General features: G+C 36.9%; 1 protein-coding gene across 2 annotated transcripts in view; it reads left to right on the top strand.

The window, feature by feature from the left end:
• The window catches only part of GADL1 (glutamate decarboxylase like 1), a 121,999-nt gene that overhangs the window by 51,201 nt on the left and 55,899 nt on the right, over positions 1-14,899 (top strand). For both annotated transcript variants that reach the window (XM_032183193.1, XM_032183192.1), the window contains exons 2-8: positions 1,472-1,644; positions 1,787-1,913; positions 3,632-3,722; positions 4,419-4,525; positions 5,923-6,038; positions 11,797-11,876; positions 11,990-12,044. In XM_032183193.1, coding sequence (XP_032039084.1) covers positions 1,492-1,644; positions 1,787-1,913; positions 3,632-3,722; positions 4,419-4,525; positions 5,923-6,038; positions 11,797-11,876; positions 11,990-12,044 — 729 coding nt within the window. In that variant the 5' untranslated portion in view covers positions 1,472-1,491. The remainder of the gene's footprint in view (positions 1-1,471; positions 1,645-1,786; positions 1,914-3,631; positions 3,723-4,418; positions 4,526-5,922; positions 6,039-11,796; positions 11,877-11,989; positions 12,045-14,899) is intronic.

Genomic DNA, 14,899 nt, shown 5'->3' with positions numbered 1-14,899 from the left:
GATCAAAAATAGAAGCAATTTTGGAAATGCAGAGGCTTGGTGTATCATTCATCATCCTATGCTAGAATTTCATTTGTAATATCCGTCCTAACAAGTGAAAGTAAACTGAATAGCTACTCTGAGTTACCATGGGATTAACAGGGTTTCTTTCAGCCATTGGACTCCGAAGATCTTCACTTTTCCAGACAAGAAACATTGTTCTTCTATATCCTGGAGATGAGAAACTGTAATTATGATGAGCATGATGAGTGTCAGACTGTCTTGCAATCTTCTGGAAACTCGATTGTTTGTTTAGACCTGTGAAAAAGCTCCCTTTCATCTGTGCTTTGCAACTGGAGGAAAAAGCAAAGCAGATGGTAAAGTTGTTTTGGGCATAGAATTTTCTCCTACATACATCCTTACCCATCCAACATCTTCACTGGAGCTTTGGCTCAAAAAGACCCTCCAAGGCAGTGCTGCCTGGCTACACAGATGGTAGCTATTCTATGGCAAGCTCATACAGATGCTGTCTGTAACCCAGGTAATTCAGATGTGGTAGTTACCGCTTCTCCTTTCAGCGCTATACTGTTTCAAATGTCTGTTCTCTTGGTATCTCCTAATGTCTCACTTTCGTCTTTATCCTCACGTTGATTAAAGCTGGAGTCCTGATCTCAGCATATGCAATCAATACATGAAATAGATACGCAGTTGCCTCTGTTGTCCAGTGTTGTATAAGCATCCTGGATGTGCTTTCAGAAGTAACGTAAAGGAGGGAGTAGCCATGTGTTTATGCAACACATCAGGATAGTACATCTCATGGATAAAGGTGAGGGATGTCATCACCAGTGGAGAAGTGAATACACAGGATAATACAGCAAGTTAACAGGTGGCTCAGGTCACTTAATAGGGTAAGGACAGAAAAGAGAAGAGCAGCTATGTGATAGTGATAGGAATCTCAAAAGGTTTTCTCTTTGTGGAGGTGGGGTCAATGAAGCTTTGCAAAAGACATAGAGGACTCTGCGATAGAACTGGCTGGTGGGAAGGGTGAGCAGAAAGATGTGGGAAGTTACATCATGTAAGAAAGGGGGAGCTTGAGGGCTGATGTGCAGGGAGATGTTTTCAGCTGAGGAAAGTGCTTATTATCTCACTTCATTTCTGTTTATCCAGCTGTATCATGTTCTAAGCCAGAACTGCATTTTCTTCCCAGGTTCGAAAGTGCCTTGCATGCTTTCATATGCTAGAGAAAGCAGCAGATACACAGTAATAGCCAGCTATATGGTATGTAGTACTAGTCTAGGTGTCAAGTAATACAGGCAATTTGCTTGTGATGTTTCCAAAGATTTTTCCACCAAAATCTAGGATTTTTGTACATGTGGAAAGGCCATGTGTTCTTTTCCTTACATTCACTGAATGATCAGCAATGAACAAATATTTAGTACTTTATGATTTAGTTGCCCAGGCCTTGTCTAACGCAGAGCTTTTTGTCTTACAGTTGATATTTGCAAACAGGATATGCTCCAGAAGAAAAAGAATGCTGTCTTGGTGGATGGGGTCATCCTAAATGGTCCAATAATGGACTCAAAAGCAGGAGAGAAGTTTGTGGAAGAGGCCTGTAAGATTATCATGGAAGAAGTGATCCAGAAAGCTAATGATGTCACAGAAAAGGTAAAGCACTATCTGGTGGCATGCTGCACTCCAATGGGCAGTTCTGGAAAACAGTGCTGAACATGGTGCTTACCTGGTACCTTTATGACTTCCTTTTAGCTAACCTGTTCACTGCTGGTGTCTCCCTCCTACCTATCATTAGGTTTGTGAATGGCGGGCCCCGGAAACACTGAAGAAGATTCTTGATCTGGAAATGAGAGACACTGGAGAATCTCATCAGAAACTCTTGCAACTCTGCCAGGATGTTATACAATACAGCGTCAAAACCAGTAGGAATGCAATTTCTAGTGTTGTCTAATTTTGTTGTATGCTAACCTAGGATAATGCTCATAAAGTTCTGTTATCTTCCAGAAAAAACAGGGGTTTAAATGTTTGCTTTCTACTTGCCTCTACAAGCATGCAAATATTTGGTTGGGTTTCAGTCGTTTGACTGAATGCTAGTCACCATAGGTGTCTATGATTTACTAAAAGGTATAATCAAAGGAAGCTAATCAAAAGCTAATTCCTGTAATGCCGTTGTTGTTCATGGTAGATTCTGTCCTTTTGAAGTCTTGTGAAAATTGCCTAGACAGGTATGATATAACAGTCTAACAAAGTAGATAAGAGAAAAACCTTTGTATGTAATTTCATGAGTGGAGTCACCTTTGTACAAATAAGGATGCACTCTTAGTGATGATTATCCTGCATTTACTACTGCTTTCTATGGAGCAATAGTCTTATAGGATGTTAATTTGCTGATAGGCAGTAATTCCTGTTCCAGACTCTGTGAGAAGAAGAGCCTGCAGTGTTTTAGAGACAGTACATGACATCTCTGCAAGATTAGTTCTCTACAGCTAACCTTTCGGCAACATGTGAAGTACAATTCAATCTTAGCAAAAGAGGGATGAATAACATCTGTTCAGGAAGTAGTGTGCTATATCAGAAGCTCAGGATTTCAGATGCGACACAGCTTAGGGCGTATATTGGAAAGTGAGAAGGACATGTGATATAATAGCTGTGCATTTCCAGGGCACGTTCCCTGCTACAGTCACTGTTGCTACAGTAAGTAAAACCATAAAATAATTTTGAAGGTGAACCTATGCCTTTGAAAACCATAGAAAAGTACTAATACTGATCTAAAGGGACAGTGCACTAATAATATGCAGATATCATTACTGAATTAATGGAAGACATTCTGTTTATCTCACTTCTGTAAATTGACTTCAAATTTCCATTTGTTGCACTGTCACTTTGGAAAGAATATTAAATATGAAAAATTTGCTGTGCAAATAGTTTTTAATCTAAGTATAAGCATTTATTGAAGTCTCAGCTCTAATATGCATAGAGCCATACAGTTTATCTGACTTTGCATGTAGGAGTACTATGCAGTGGATTAAAATTTAGATGGTGACTCCATTGCCGAACTGACTTGCTAGTATAGTCAGCAATAATGTAGATTTTTCTCATAATTTAGTTATATCTCAGTGTTTTGAGGCAGGTAAACAATTCCTCTCAGCTTCTCATTCTAAGTCTGCAGCAAGCTTTTCCAGACTGTTACACTGCCTCCCTATACCAACACTGAGTCTCTGGTGGGAGCACAGGCACAGCTGCCTGGGATTGGCAGGCTCCCATATTCTACTGCTGAGCAAAACGTCTCTGAATGTCCATCACAGCCTCTAGAGACTGCTGTTAAAGGCCACCGTGCATACTCTGTTGTCAGTCACTTCTTTTTTGATTTGTAAAACTTGTGAATAACCCACATTCATTCTGCGCTCTATTTACGTCTTTCAAACCTTGTTTTGAGACCTGAAAAGGCTTGCGACTTTTACTTTCAAAGGTTTGTCTCTCCTGAAGAAAGGACAGTATGTCCATAAAATACTGAGAGAATTGAAAAAAAATACTGAACGAATTGTGGTTTGCAGTGATCGGCATTCAGTTGAGAGAGCCTGTGATATATTCTCTTTTCATGTACATTCTGTCATTGCTTGCTTTTCATCTATATTTTCAGGTCATCCAAGATTTTTCAATCAGCTGTATGCTGGAATAGATTATTACTCATTAGTGGCTCGTTTCATTACCGAAGCATTGAACCCAAGTGTGTAAGTGTAGTTTTTTGTACTCTTAATGATGAATCTAGCATGCTTTTTGAAGTAACAGCTTCCTCCCTTCCCCCAGTCATTTTCTGTTTTCTGTGTTTTTCAGTGTTATAGAGGAGAAGGTAGGAATTGTGCAGGAATTTGGGAAAGAATACAGTCTGGATTGGCTGAATAGCTCAGCGGAAAGTTGGCTAAGCTGATGATTTTCCTAGTTTGTGAATTGGGGCATAAGAAGAGAGGTCTTTTTTCCAACACTTTTAAACCTAGACTTTTTTCTTACTTAGTGCATAAAAAATATAAAAATGAATTAATCAAACTTACTCAGTTGTTTGCTTCCTTTGAAGCACACTGCACAGAGCTGAATGCAAATGATTACCTGTCTACTATTTACTTGCAGATATAAAGCCTAAACAAAAATGTGATTGCTGCTTGCAATAGATCATTATAGCTGAAGCTTAAGCATTGTGACCTATGTTAAAATCAAACTCAGATGTATTACTTTGAGAGTGGAACTGTCAATGTGATGCTGTCAGGAACTAAACAATTGCTCTTCTGTGTCAGATCCATGGTGTTTTTAGTTTAGAGTTTTACTGCTGATGGTGGTCTGCTTTTAATAAAGAAACCTCTAATTTTCGCAAGATTCTGTAGCATGAGTTGTGTAATCTTAACACCAATCATTATGCTTTTATTTTTGTTCAGATATACATATGAAGTATCCCCTGTGTTTCTGTTAGTGGAAGAGACAGTCATCAAGAAAATGATTGAGTTCATAGGCTGGGAAGAAGGTGATGGCATATTTAATCCAGGTAAGAACAATACATATTTTCAGGATGAGTAATGATAAACCATCTAATATAGTAATTCAGTGGACATTTGATTTGTGTAGGCCATTTGAAAACGCATGCAAAATTCAGTGATGCACAGATAAAACTATGACATCCAGGCTTGTTTTAGGTATTTCTAATAGAATGTGAATCCGATCAGCATCTGAATGAAAACTGTTCTAAATATAATTGTGTGGAAATAAATTGCTTGCAACTGAAGCCCTTCCTGAACTTCATAACAATAATACCAACAGCTTTATTGGACTGAGTCACTGGTTGACAGACGGAGCTGATGTAGTTGCTAGACACCAAGCAGTGGTGCCTAGAGGCACTGAAGTGTGTATCCTGGGTATCACATGTGGGAGCCAGAGTTTGTTTTAGTGGGTTTGTCATGAGTTTGATTTCTTTGAGTTTTGTTAGTTTTTTTGAAATGTTACAAATAGACCAGTCAAACAAATATTTCTTAAGCTTCTTGATTGGCCACAGTTTTCAAATGTTCTGAAAAGCAGCATTCCAATCCCGTACCTGGAAATAATTAAGTGTAATGATATTATTCTAAGTTATGTTGGATGTGAAGCTTTCATATCTAAGTTGGGGATGGGAAAATAAATTAAATGAGGAAATGAACTTAGTGCCAACCCTTAAAAAAAACAAAAAAACACAAAACAAGGCCAGGAATTCAGTCCGACATGCAAGTGGTAGAAAAATAAATAAAATGGAATCCCCTGGAACATCTGTGGAAAAAAAATATTAATATGGATTTTTTATGTCAGATTTGATGTGTACTTTCAGTAGAATCCTTGCTTTAAATGCAGAAGTGCTTAATTCAAACTTAACAAGATACTGCCAATGGCTAAACAAATTGTACTTTTTAATGCTAATTTTATGTAAGGTTTTTCTTATTTTGTTTTCTTTTTCTTTTAAGTAAATAAAACCTGTCCAAATCATACCTTGCAGACCTTTCAGATCTGACTCCCTATGGATTTTCTAATTTTTTTTTCTCAATTTTCTTCTCATAATACTCTGGCTGCCTGAGAGATCTAGACTCTGTTAGGTACAGCCACAGTTGAGCTCAGTATAGGCAGCTGTGCTGGTGCTGCTTTAGTGTCTATCAGAAGACCCTGTTGCAGGGTATTCTCTGCCAGGGAGGGCTGCTCTTACTTCTTACTACTTTAATCCTTACTTCTTTAGGAAATACCTCCAAGAAGTATTCAAACCAGCTGTTTCCATTCATGCTGAAGAGCCCACAGTTCTTATATCTGCAGGTTTTTGGGGAGGAATTAAGTTATTATGGGTGCATACTAATATGTCAAGTACTCAGACACCAGAAATGTGCTAGAATTATGGTTAATATGATAAATGTATTTCTCTTTCGGCAGGTGGCTCTGTTTCTAATATGTATGCTATGAATTTGGCAAGATACAAGTTTTGTCCTGAGATAAAAGAAAAAGGGCTTTCAGGTTTGCCAAGACTAGTCCTGTTCACTTCAGAAGAGGTAAAAACAAAAAAGCTTTTGTATTCATTTTAGAGCTTCTAACAATGAACTTTATTTTTCAATGGCTGCAAAATTATATTTGCCTATCTGATGGAGCCCTGGTGCAATGAGTTTGTCATCAGTGAATGATATGAAATATCAAAGCTATATGGAGAAGTTGGATGACAAATTTCCCTGCAGAAGCTCTCTTGTTAGACCACAACAACAGATGCTTGCGTTCTTGGGAACAGCTGATAAAAGAAAAGGTTGTATCTGGGGCAAACCTGAAGATGAATGCATGTGGGATGTTATAGAGGTCTGCAGCTTTTGATTTCCCACAGCATAAAGTCTGGCAGGAACCATGTGTAGGTTTCAAATGTCAAAGCTTTTTCTTGCAAGTTTAATTTGTACTGAGCTGAGCACTCATGGACCTGTGAAATGGCTCTCTGCAGCTCCCACTATACCCTGTATCTGAACACAGATTCTCTGTAGAAATCCAAACCTACCATGAAGTATTTTGGCAAAACCTGCTGGATCTTTAGACAGCTCTTTTTTAAATAATGGAAAAATGTGGCAAGTCTAAAGGGTTTTGAGTAATATCTGTCCTTGGGAAATAGAGTTACATTCATACATTTATTCTGAAGCAAATTTATTTTTTTTAGAGGCTCTTTTCTCTCACCTGTCCCTCAAATTTTATCATTGGATTAGTGCAGAAGTATTATTACAGACTCCACTGTTCAAAATTCCCAGTGGCAGTGAGGACTTCATTGTATTAGGAAGTATATAGTTAGCGACATAATTTTAGCTCTTAAGTTTTTTATGCAAAAACAGTTTGCAGGGTAAGTAGGCAAGAGATGCTTATATTGAAGAGGCCTGAGGGACACAAGCATTGTGTAAGTTGCCCAAGACAACATGTATATTCTGAAACTGAATCCAAATGTCCTAAAGTTGTATTTTTATGTCAATATTTTTCTTTCTGAAAAACATGTATATGAAAATGACATGCCAGTTCATGCTTAATTCATCACATTTCATCTTCAGAATAGCTCAGGAGGAAAAAATGAGGTTGAAACCCTTTATTTTAATGCTTCTGAAATGAAGCATGGAGAATTTTCATCATAAACTAACATTTGATTTAATTGAAAATTTTAAATAAAAGTATGCTCTTACACAAAAACAAACAAATTGAATTTACTTTGGTATTTTTGCTTTACCAGAAAGATGAAAACCGTAAAACACAAAATTAACCAGAAAAAATAAATTGTTAAATTACTTGTGAGACAATGGTCTTCATCTATTATACTTTGCTTGATTCACAAAACCATGTTGTCTTTAGTACTCAGTAATCATTTGCTATAAAACTGCCATATTAAGCAGCTAGATATTGTGACTGTTGTTTAATATCTCTAGCTCTTATTCTTCATTATAAGGGAGGAGATGTATGTATTCATGTATCCTTATTTTAGATTCATCTGTACCGAGTCCAAGTTATGTTACTTTTTGAAAGTTAGCTTAATTCAGATACGTAGTATTATTGCGATTATATTTAATAAATGGCCAACACTGAAAAGTACACAAGAGGTCATATCACACACTCTTCAGTTATTATCTTTTATCTTGAGGTTTCTTTTGTTTAGCATTTTGTTGTTGTTTTCAGAAGTACCTGGAGGGCATAGACCTGTTTTTCACTGTGGAAGCAATTAAAAAAAAATAAAAAAAAAATATATATATACATTAAAAAAAAAAAAAAAAAGGAAAAGTTACATCCAGTGTTTAGCTTTAATAGTGGGTAAGGCAAATAGTGTTGGCATGGGGAAGCCACGAGGCTGTAATGAACTGAGAGTATTGATAAGGAGTTAAAACACAAAAACACACTGTCAACTCAAGACACTTGTGTTATTTCAGGGCTTGGCTTCAACACTGTGTTGAAATGAAATGATTTTTGCCTTGAGTTGCCAAGTCCCACAGTTCCAGTCTGGCACTTGGCAGACGGAGAGTTGCCGTGCTGTAGAGCAGGGGAATGCATGAACTTGTCACTGAGTTAATTTTATGTGACCTGGGGCTATGTATTCTGTGCATGTTTGTGGATAATCTGAAGGTGTATGTTTTAATGTGTGACCCACTAAAGGTCCTCAAAAGCTCTGTTTGGCCAACAGCAAAAATGCTCCTCGTTCCTACAAGTAAAATGCTAAGCTACTTAAAATTGTGGCCAAATGATGTAACCACGTTCTTTTGCTGGACAATTACAGTGATTCTTCTTGAGATAGAGTTAGCTGTAGACAAATTAATTCCCACTTTCTTGAGGCATTATCATTGTTTCTGTAATACCTGAACACAGCTGTAGTTGTAGAACAGAGCCCACATTTTGATTATTTTTCACTATTTGAATTCCATTTCAACTTTTTTTCTAACCCAATAACTTTTTACATTGATCTGAAAGGTAGGAATTTGTGAAATTTGAGGGTACAAGTGTATGTGTAAACAGTTGAAACATACATGCTGATACGAGTAATTTTTTGGATGCAATGAAACCAAATTCCTCCCCAATGCAACTTGATCATGAAAGTAATAAAGTGGGAGAACACAACATTAACGCACCATGTTGTCCCCTGTTGAAATTACAGCAGGCAAAAATGAGTAATAAAAGTCTCATAAAATTGTAATTGCTTTATGCAATCATGTTTCTAGGAAACTCTTCAGAATCAAGAAAATCCAAATCTATCTTCTGTTTTAATGAACACAGTGGCAAAGTACTTTATCTTTGCAAATGTCGTTAGGAAAAGAAAACTGTCTAGCTGTAGTTAAAAGACTACAGGAGCACATCTTAAATGCACTGTTTTGGTTTGATCTTGTGCCTAAAGGCATTCACTTCTCACTCCTAATGGCTACCGATTGAATATGTCCAAACAAAACCACAGAAGACATGGCAAGAGAAATCTGAACTCATAGTACTAAAAATTATTACTTGATATTATGTATATAATCTAGGTACATATAATATCTTTTATCTGAGTATTCCTTTCTCTTTGGAAAGGCCACTATGAACAAATGAACTAGTTGACGTTGTGACTAGAGCTGCTAAATGTTCTCTGGTGTGTGTGTGTATATATATTTAAATGACGTGGAGTAACTTAGTGTAATAGCTTCTGGTTATGATAGTGAAAAAAGGAAATTCTTGTATGTATTCAAATAATAAAACCGAAAGATTATTCATCAAAGGAAGCATATTTCAAGTCTACGTTTTAATATGTCTTGTCCCTTTTCTGTCTTACTGTAGACCTACCAAATTTTTTCAGGTCTTCAGTAGGACAGAAGGAGGAACAGAAGCATTTGAGAAACAGTGTATCTTGCAACCTGTTTTGTTTTGGTATTCCCTTTATTTTGCTCCTTCCTTCTGCTCTCTGGTATAATCTCTGATGTGCTCAAGCCTCTTATCTCTCCCATCCAATTTTTTATATTAAAATACTTGATTTAGTGATAGCTTCTTTGTTAGTATGCTGATTTTGCAGACGTACAGCTTTCTGAATGTGAAGCAGTCATATTATCCCAAGTGATTCATACCTTTCATTTGAACCAAATGGACAGAAATCAATGATAGAGGCTACTTGTATTTCAAATTATTCACTAAGTTGTTGAAAGCATCTCCAAACTTCTACTAAGCAAAATGTAACTACAGTCATGTTGCCATTATCGATATAATGTATGACTAATTATCTACCTATGTATCTTGTTATTCTTGTAAAAGTCTAAATAAATGAGTCCTAAAAGCTTTGTGGATGTGTCATGTTACAAAACCAGGAGTTCTTAGAACTACCAGATAGTATCAGGTAGTATTTTTGCATGCCTGTATTTAAAAAGTGGGCGATGATGGGGAAAACCTTTTTGTCAAAAAGAAAAAGAGGCCTTTGAGATCATCTGTCTCATCAAAATCAGCATGACAGGCTTTAATACCCCTAATATATTCATACCCACACATTAAAATGTTGTACATTTTTCATAATTATGTTCTGCTGTAACTGCATTTATGTGAACTCTCTGGAAGAAAATTGAATTAATTATCCACCTGGCTTCACCTCCTGTATGAAAAGCAACAATTCTAGACATCTTCACAGTTGCTGGAATATGAGTTATTTAACTCTTCAGTAATAATTTTTTTTTTTTTTTTTTTTTTTTTTTTTTTTTTTTTGAGAAGTGATAATCCAAGGCATGGATGATCTTTATTCTGAGAAGAGAACTGTATAGTCCTATGAGATGCTGATATTCTCAAAACTGACTCCACTGACATGAGTGGGTAGGCATTTGTCATGCTACAAGTTGTTCAGAGTAGTTTTGATATTTAATAATGAGTTCAGATTAAGAAGGTTATTGCATTTTGAATTCCCAGGCAACTCTTGAAGATGGATTAAGCTGCGTGAGTTCAGCATACTATTATTTTGGAATAAGACAAAATACTCTTATGCTGGAACAACAGTATCCACAACAGAGCAGGTCCTAGCTTATAATGGTGAACATTGGAAAGATGGTAACATAAAGCCTTGACTATTAGTTTAACAGAAAAAAAGTGTACAAAGTACAGGGTGGACAGTGAGCTCAAGTATCCTTTTCACCTGAGACATTTCACCTCTTTATGATTGAATAAAAACCAATTTCTAACATCCTTTGGTCGGGTGAAGGGACATCTTTTACAGTCACATTACAGGCTTCATACACTAATGCCCTTTATTCAGTGTAAAGTGAGAAGTGCACTGTGTGTTTCTGTACTCATTTGCATTCATTTACAGACATTTCTGTGGTGAGACCTAGCTAAAATTCTTTGCTGAAATAATAATTAGTGGAAACGTAGATAGGTTCAAACTGGAACTTCTTGCAAAATCCATGTTAATTTATGTGCTAAGTCCCATGTAAAGCCTTTTTGCTTTCATAATGGCTTTCAAGATCAAAATTAATGTGGACAACCTTGGTCTAAACACCAAGATTTTCAGGTCTTTTTTCAGAGATAGGAATTTGAAAGCTTTGTAAGTCCTGACTGTACCACCTCTAAAAACATCGGTAAGTCCTGGGACTTGAACTCCTTGAGTCTATGAGACCAGAATTGCTGGATCAGACCAAAGGTCAATTTAGCATGGTATCCTGTCTCTGGCAGTGGCCAACAGCTGATGTTGAGAAAATGTATAGAAAACATTGGAATTATGAAGTGGTAGAAGATTTAGGCATTTCTATATACATCTTAATTAATCCCAGTTTACGAGGAGTGGTGCTTTTGGGCTTTCAGACCTATAGGTTGCCTCTAGGCTGTTGTGTTCAATAGCCTTTGGACCTTCCTTCTTGTGCATTTGCCCTTTATACCTATTGATACTTTTAGTTCTGTTCTATTAAAACATGCTGAAACAATTAATAATTCTTTCCTGATGACATTACAAACTTTCTATTTTTCATTCTAATGGAGAATCAGCTTAAAAAATGTGTATGTAATAGAGCTTTTTATTTCTAAGTTTGTGTTTGAAACATGGCACACATCTTTTTTTTCGTTGTTGTTGTGTTTTTTTTTTTTCCTATTATTTTCCTGCTCTTTAGTGTGTCATTAATTGTGAAGTATGATATGTCTTTTTGCTGCATAGCTTTGTCAATTTGCTTTTTGTGTTAGATTATACTGTTGTCACGACTGTTATATGCTGATATTAAATTAATTTCAGTGTCGCTGTTTCCTATACTGAGGAACTTTTCATTCTTTTTACTTGTTTACTCACTCTTTTTTTTTTGCATGCTCTTTCTTCTACAGTGTCACTACTCCATGAAGAAGGCAGCCTCCTTTCTGGGTATTGGTACAGAGAATGTTTACTTCATCAAAACAGATGAAAGGTAAGCAAGCAAAAGCCATGGCTGTGATCTCTGAGTCTTTTAAAATGCAGTAGTGCTGTACTAACCAACCTATTTGAATGTAACTGAAAAAGTTTTACATCTGTGTCCCTTAGAGGTAAGATGATACCTGAGGAACTGGAGAAACAAGTCCAGCGGGCCAGGAAAGAGGTGAGAGGGGGAGAGAAAGCATGAAGGAGAGAGGAGGAGTGCATGCAGACTGTGTGCTTGCGTCTGAGTGAAAGGAAGGAAAACTAAGAGTGAGTGAACTCTTTAAAATAGGACAGTTGATGTGCCAGTGTTTTTCTTACAGGTGTAATCCAGCTGCCCCAGACTTGTGGAGCGAGCCAAGGCTCTTAGGTGTTACGCTGTTCTGGAGAGTAAAATTCCACAGGGTGTTCACTATTAATGAAAACCCTGAGTACAATGCTGCTCTGAAGTATTTAGCACATTTCTTCTATACCTAGGATTTATTTTGCCCTTAATCCCTTTTCAAACGAAATATATGCAGTATCTGCTTTCCTTAAAAGGCAAATGAAAACTGTAGGTTTTTCTGTTATTACAGAAGCTATTGCTTTAGTCTCTGCAGTAAGCAAGAGCTATAAGATAAGGCTTTTTGTCTCTGAAACTATCATACATGCTGAAAATGCTAAATTTCATCCTTTCTGGTGCTGCAGGAAAAGTGTAGAGATTGCATTCTGCCTCTTTTCCCACAGGGACTTTACCAAGCAGAAAGTGATAGATCACCATTTGGAAATGTACTCGTGTATATTTGGACAACATTAACCTACATTATCACGTTCTGTAAGATAGAACTTAATATAGTCAATACAATTTACTTTAGAGAACTTAGGGGACTCAATGCGACTTAAAAGGCACATTGCATCTTCTTTTGACTTGATTGGGTCACCTCATTTCCAGTTTGTTCATGACAACAGTAGGATTCAGAGCTTAGCCCTTAGTCCATGATCTGGGAATACTAATCAGCTAGTGCAACATCCATAGTGTGGACATTGACTACCATGAAATCCTGCTTTGGAAACTATTGTGGCTGACAGAAAAGGCATGGCAGTGCTGTTGTGTTATGCACTGGCACGGTCACAGTAGCTTTCAGTAAAATGTTCCTTAGACACATCTTCTGCCAAACAACCATCTCCCCTTGGAGTTTCATGTTAGGTATAATAGCTAATGATATATGGTGTCCCTAATTACTTAGGAAAATCTTGCTTACCTCTCTGTGTACTTTGCCTTATCCATGAAAGACAATCTGTACTTTGCTCATCTGAGTGATCCACAGGAAAAAAAGAACTGAAATATGAAGCAAGAGAAAGCAAGCAGGAGAATGAGATCTGTGCTCTGCAAAAACAGATTTTTTGTTTGTTGGTGTAATAAATTTGGTTGTTATTTAGAAAAGATTGCCTGGCATTTATGTTAATAATAAAAAAGTCAGCCTCAGTACAGTACTCTGCAATTTAGAACCAATGTTCTGTATTAAAATGCTCCACTTACAGGAGTGTTACCTTTGAGAAACACTTACTATTTCACTTGCCTTTTAATGGAAGTTAAAGGCATCCTGGAAGTTTTCCATCTCACCTGAGCTTCAGTAACTGTGTCTGTCCTTGATAAAGTGCTATTTTATAAGTTTTTTACAGAAGGACACTTCAGTGAATTACAGTGTGTGTTCTAATGACTCTTAAACAACAGAGGATGCATTCGTAGAATTGCAGAACCATAGAATGATAGTATTCACTAGTGGTAGGAGCACAAAATGTTCACTGACTGTGAACAGCAAGAGTCTTAGACTTGTTTTTTGAGCATCTGGTCAAGAAAATCTATTTAATTTTATTGGCAAAAAGAATAAAAACATGATTTCCTTCTTTGCAGAAAGGTGTAATGGTAACAATAATCTTTTGAATTTGTAGAGATTCTAGACTTGTCCCCATATTCAGTCATGTTACCTTCTGGCAGCTGAGGAAGCTTTGTCATTGTGATGTAGCTGTGGGAGAAAAATGGTGAGAATACTAACAGAAACTGTTAAGTGTAGCAGATAAGTCTTTGCTTCACTCAAAAGTGTTTTGTACTTGAGCTTCAGGCTGGTTTGTAAGTTTGATTGACTTTTTTTTTTTTTTTTTGTAGTTTTTAGTAAGAATGACCATGCAGTGAATTACAGGCTGGTAATCCTTTGTGAATGTATGAGATGAGTTTAAATTTATTCCAAGGCTACTTTTCACTGCTTTAGTAATTTATGATTTGTTTTTAAAATTTTCTTACAATTATGCACCATCCTAACAGCCATCTACACTCTTAAAGAAATATAAAACCGTCAGAATGCAGAAGTTAATCAAGTCTGTCTGTCTCTGTAGTAGATTTTAAAAGTAGCAACAATTAAAAAAGAGGACAGCAGAGGAGATCAGATTTCAGCAGAAGTGAAGCTATATAGAAGACTTGCATGTAGAGTTTGATTTTTCAGCTGGTGTCTGATTTCAGTGAAGCTACAGTACGTTACATCAGCATAGAGATTTATATTGAGAGATTTAATTCACTGCAAATGAATCCAGGGATCCAAGATTATATGATTTATAACAACTTTAGTGCCTCTTCAGTAGCAGCATTGTTATGCTGCAGGCCAGATGCTGAAACAAGCAGAACAGTAACTTCAGCATGTGTTTACCAGCACGTGAGATTGGTCAGTTATTGCTAAGGCTGACACTGTCAATGTCATAAAGTCACTCCAGACCCCACCAATTCTTTTAATTACTTTGGTTTCTGCTCCTGTGTACACGCAGGCACGTATATTTGCAAGGGTAGGTACAAGCTGCTATATTTGACCTGCTTTGCTATTGCATACCTGGTATTGGTTGAATGGGAAAACGATGAGCAAAGCCATTAAAGCCAAAATGGATGTCTTGTGATAATTGTCTGAGGCTGCAACCTGACAACAGTCAGAATTGCACTTGGCTGTAGACCAGGCATTTGGGTCAGATAGCGATGACTGTCCCAGTTGTGGTGTATGCCAGTGCTGCCCA

This window comes from Aythya fuligula, chromosome 2 (assembly GCF_009819795.1).
Source record: "Aythya fuligula isolate bAytFul2 chromosome 2, bAytFul2.pri, whole genome shotgun sequence".
NCBI classification, from domain to species: Eukaryota; Metazoa; Chordata; class Aves; order Anseriformes; family Anatidae; genus Aythya; species Aythya fuligula.
Note: the sequence above shows the minus strand (reverse complement) of the source record. Positions and strands in the feature narration are given on the sequence as shown.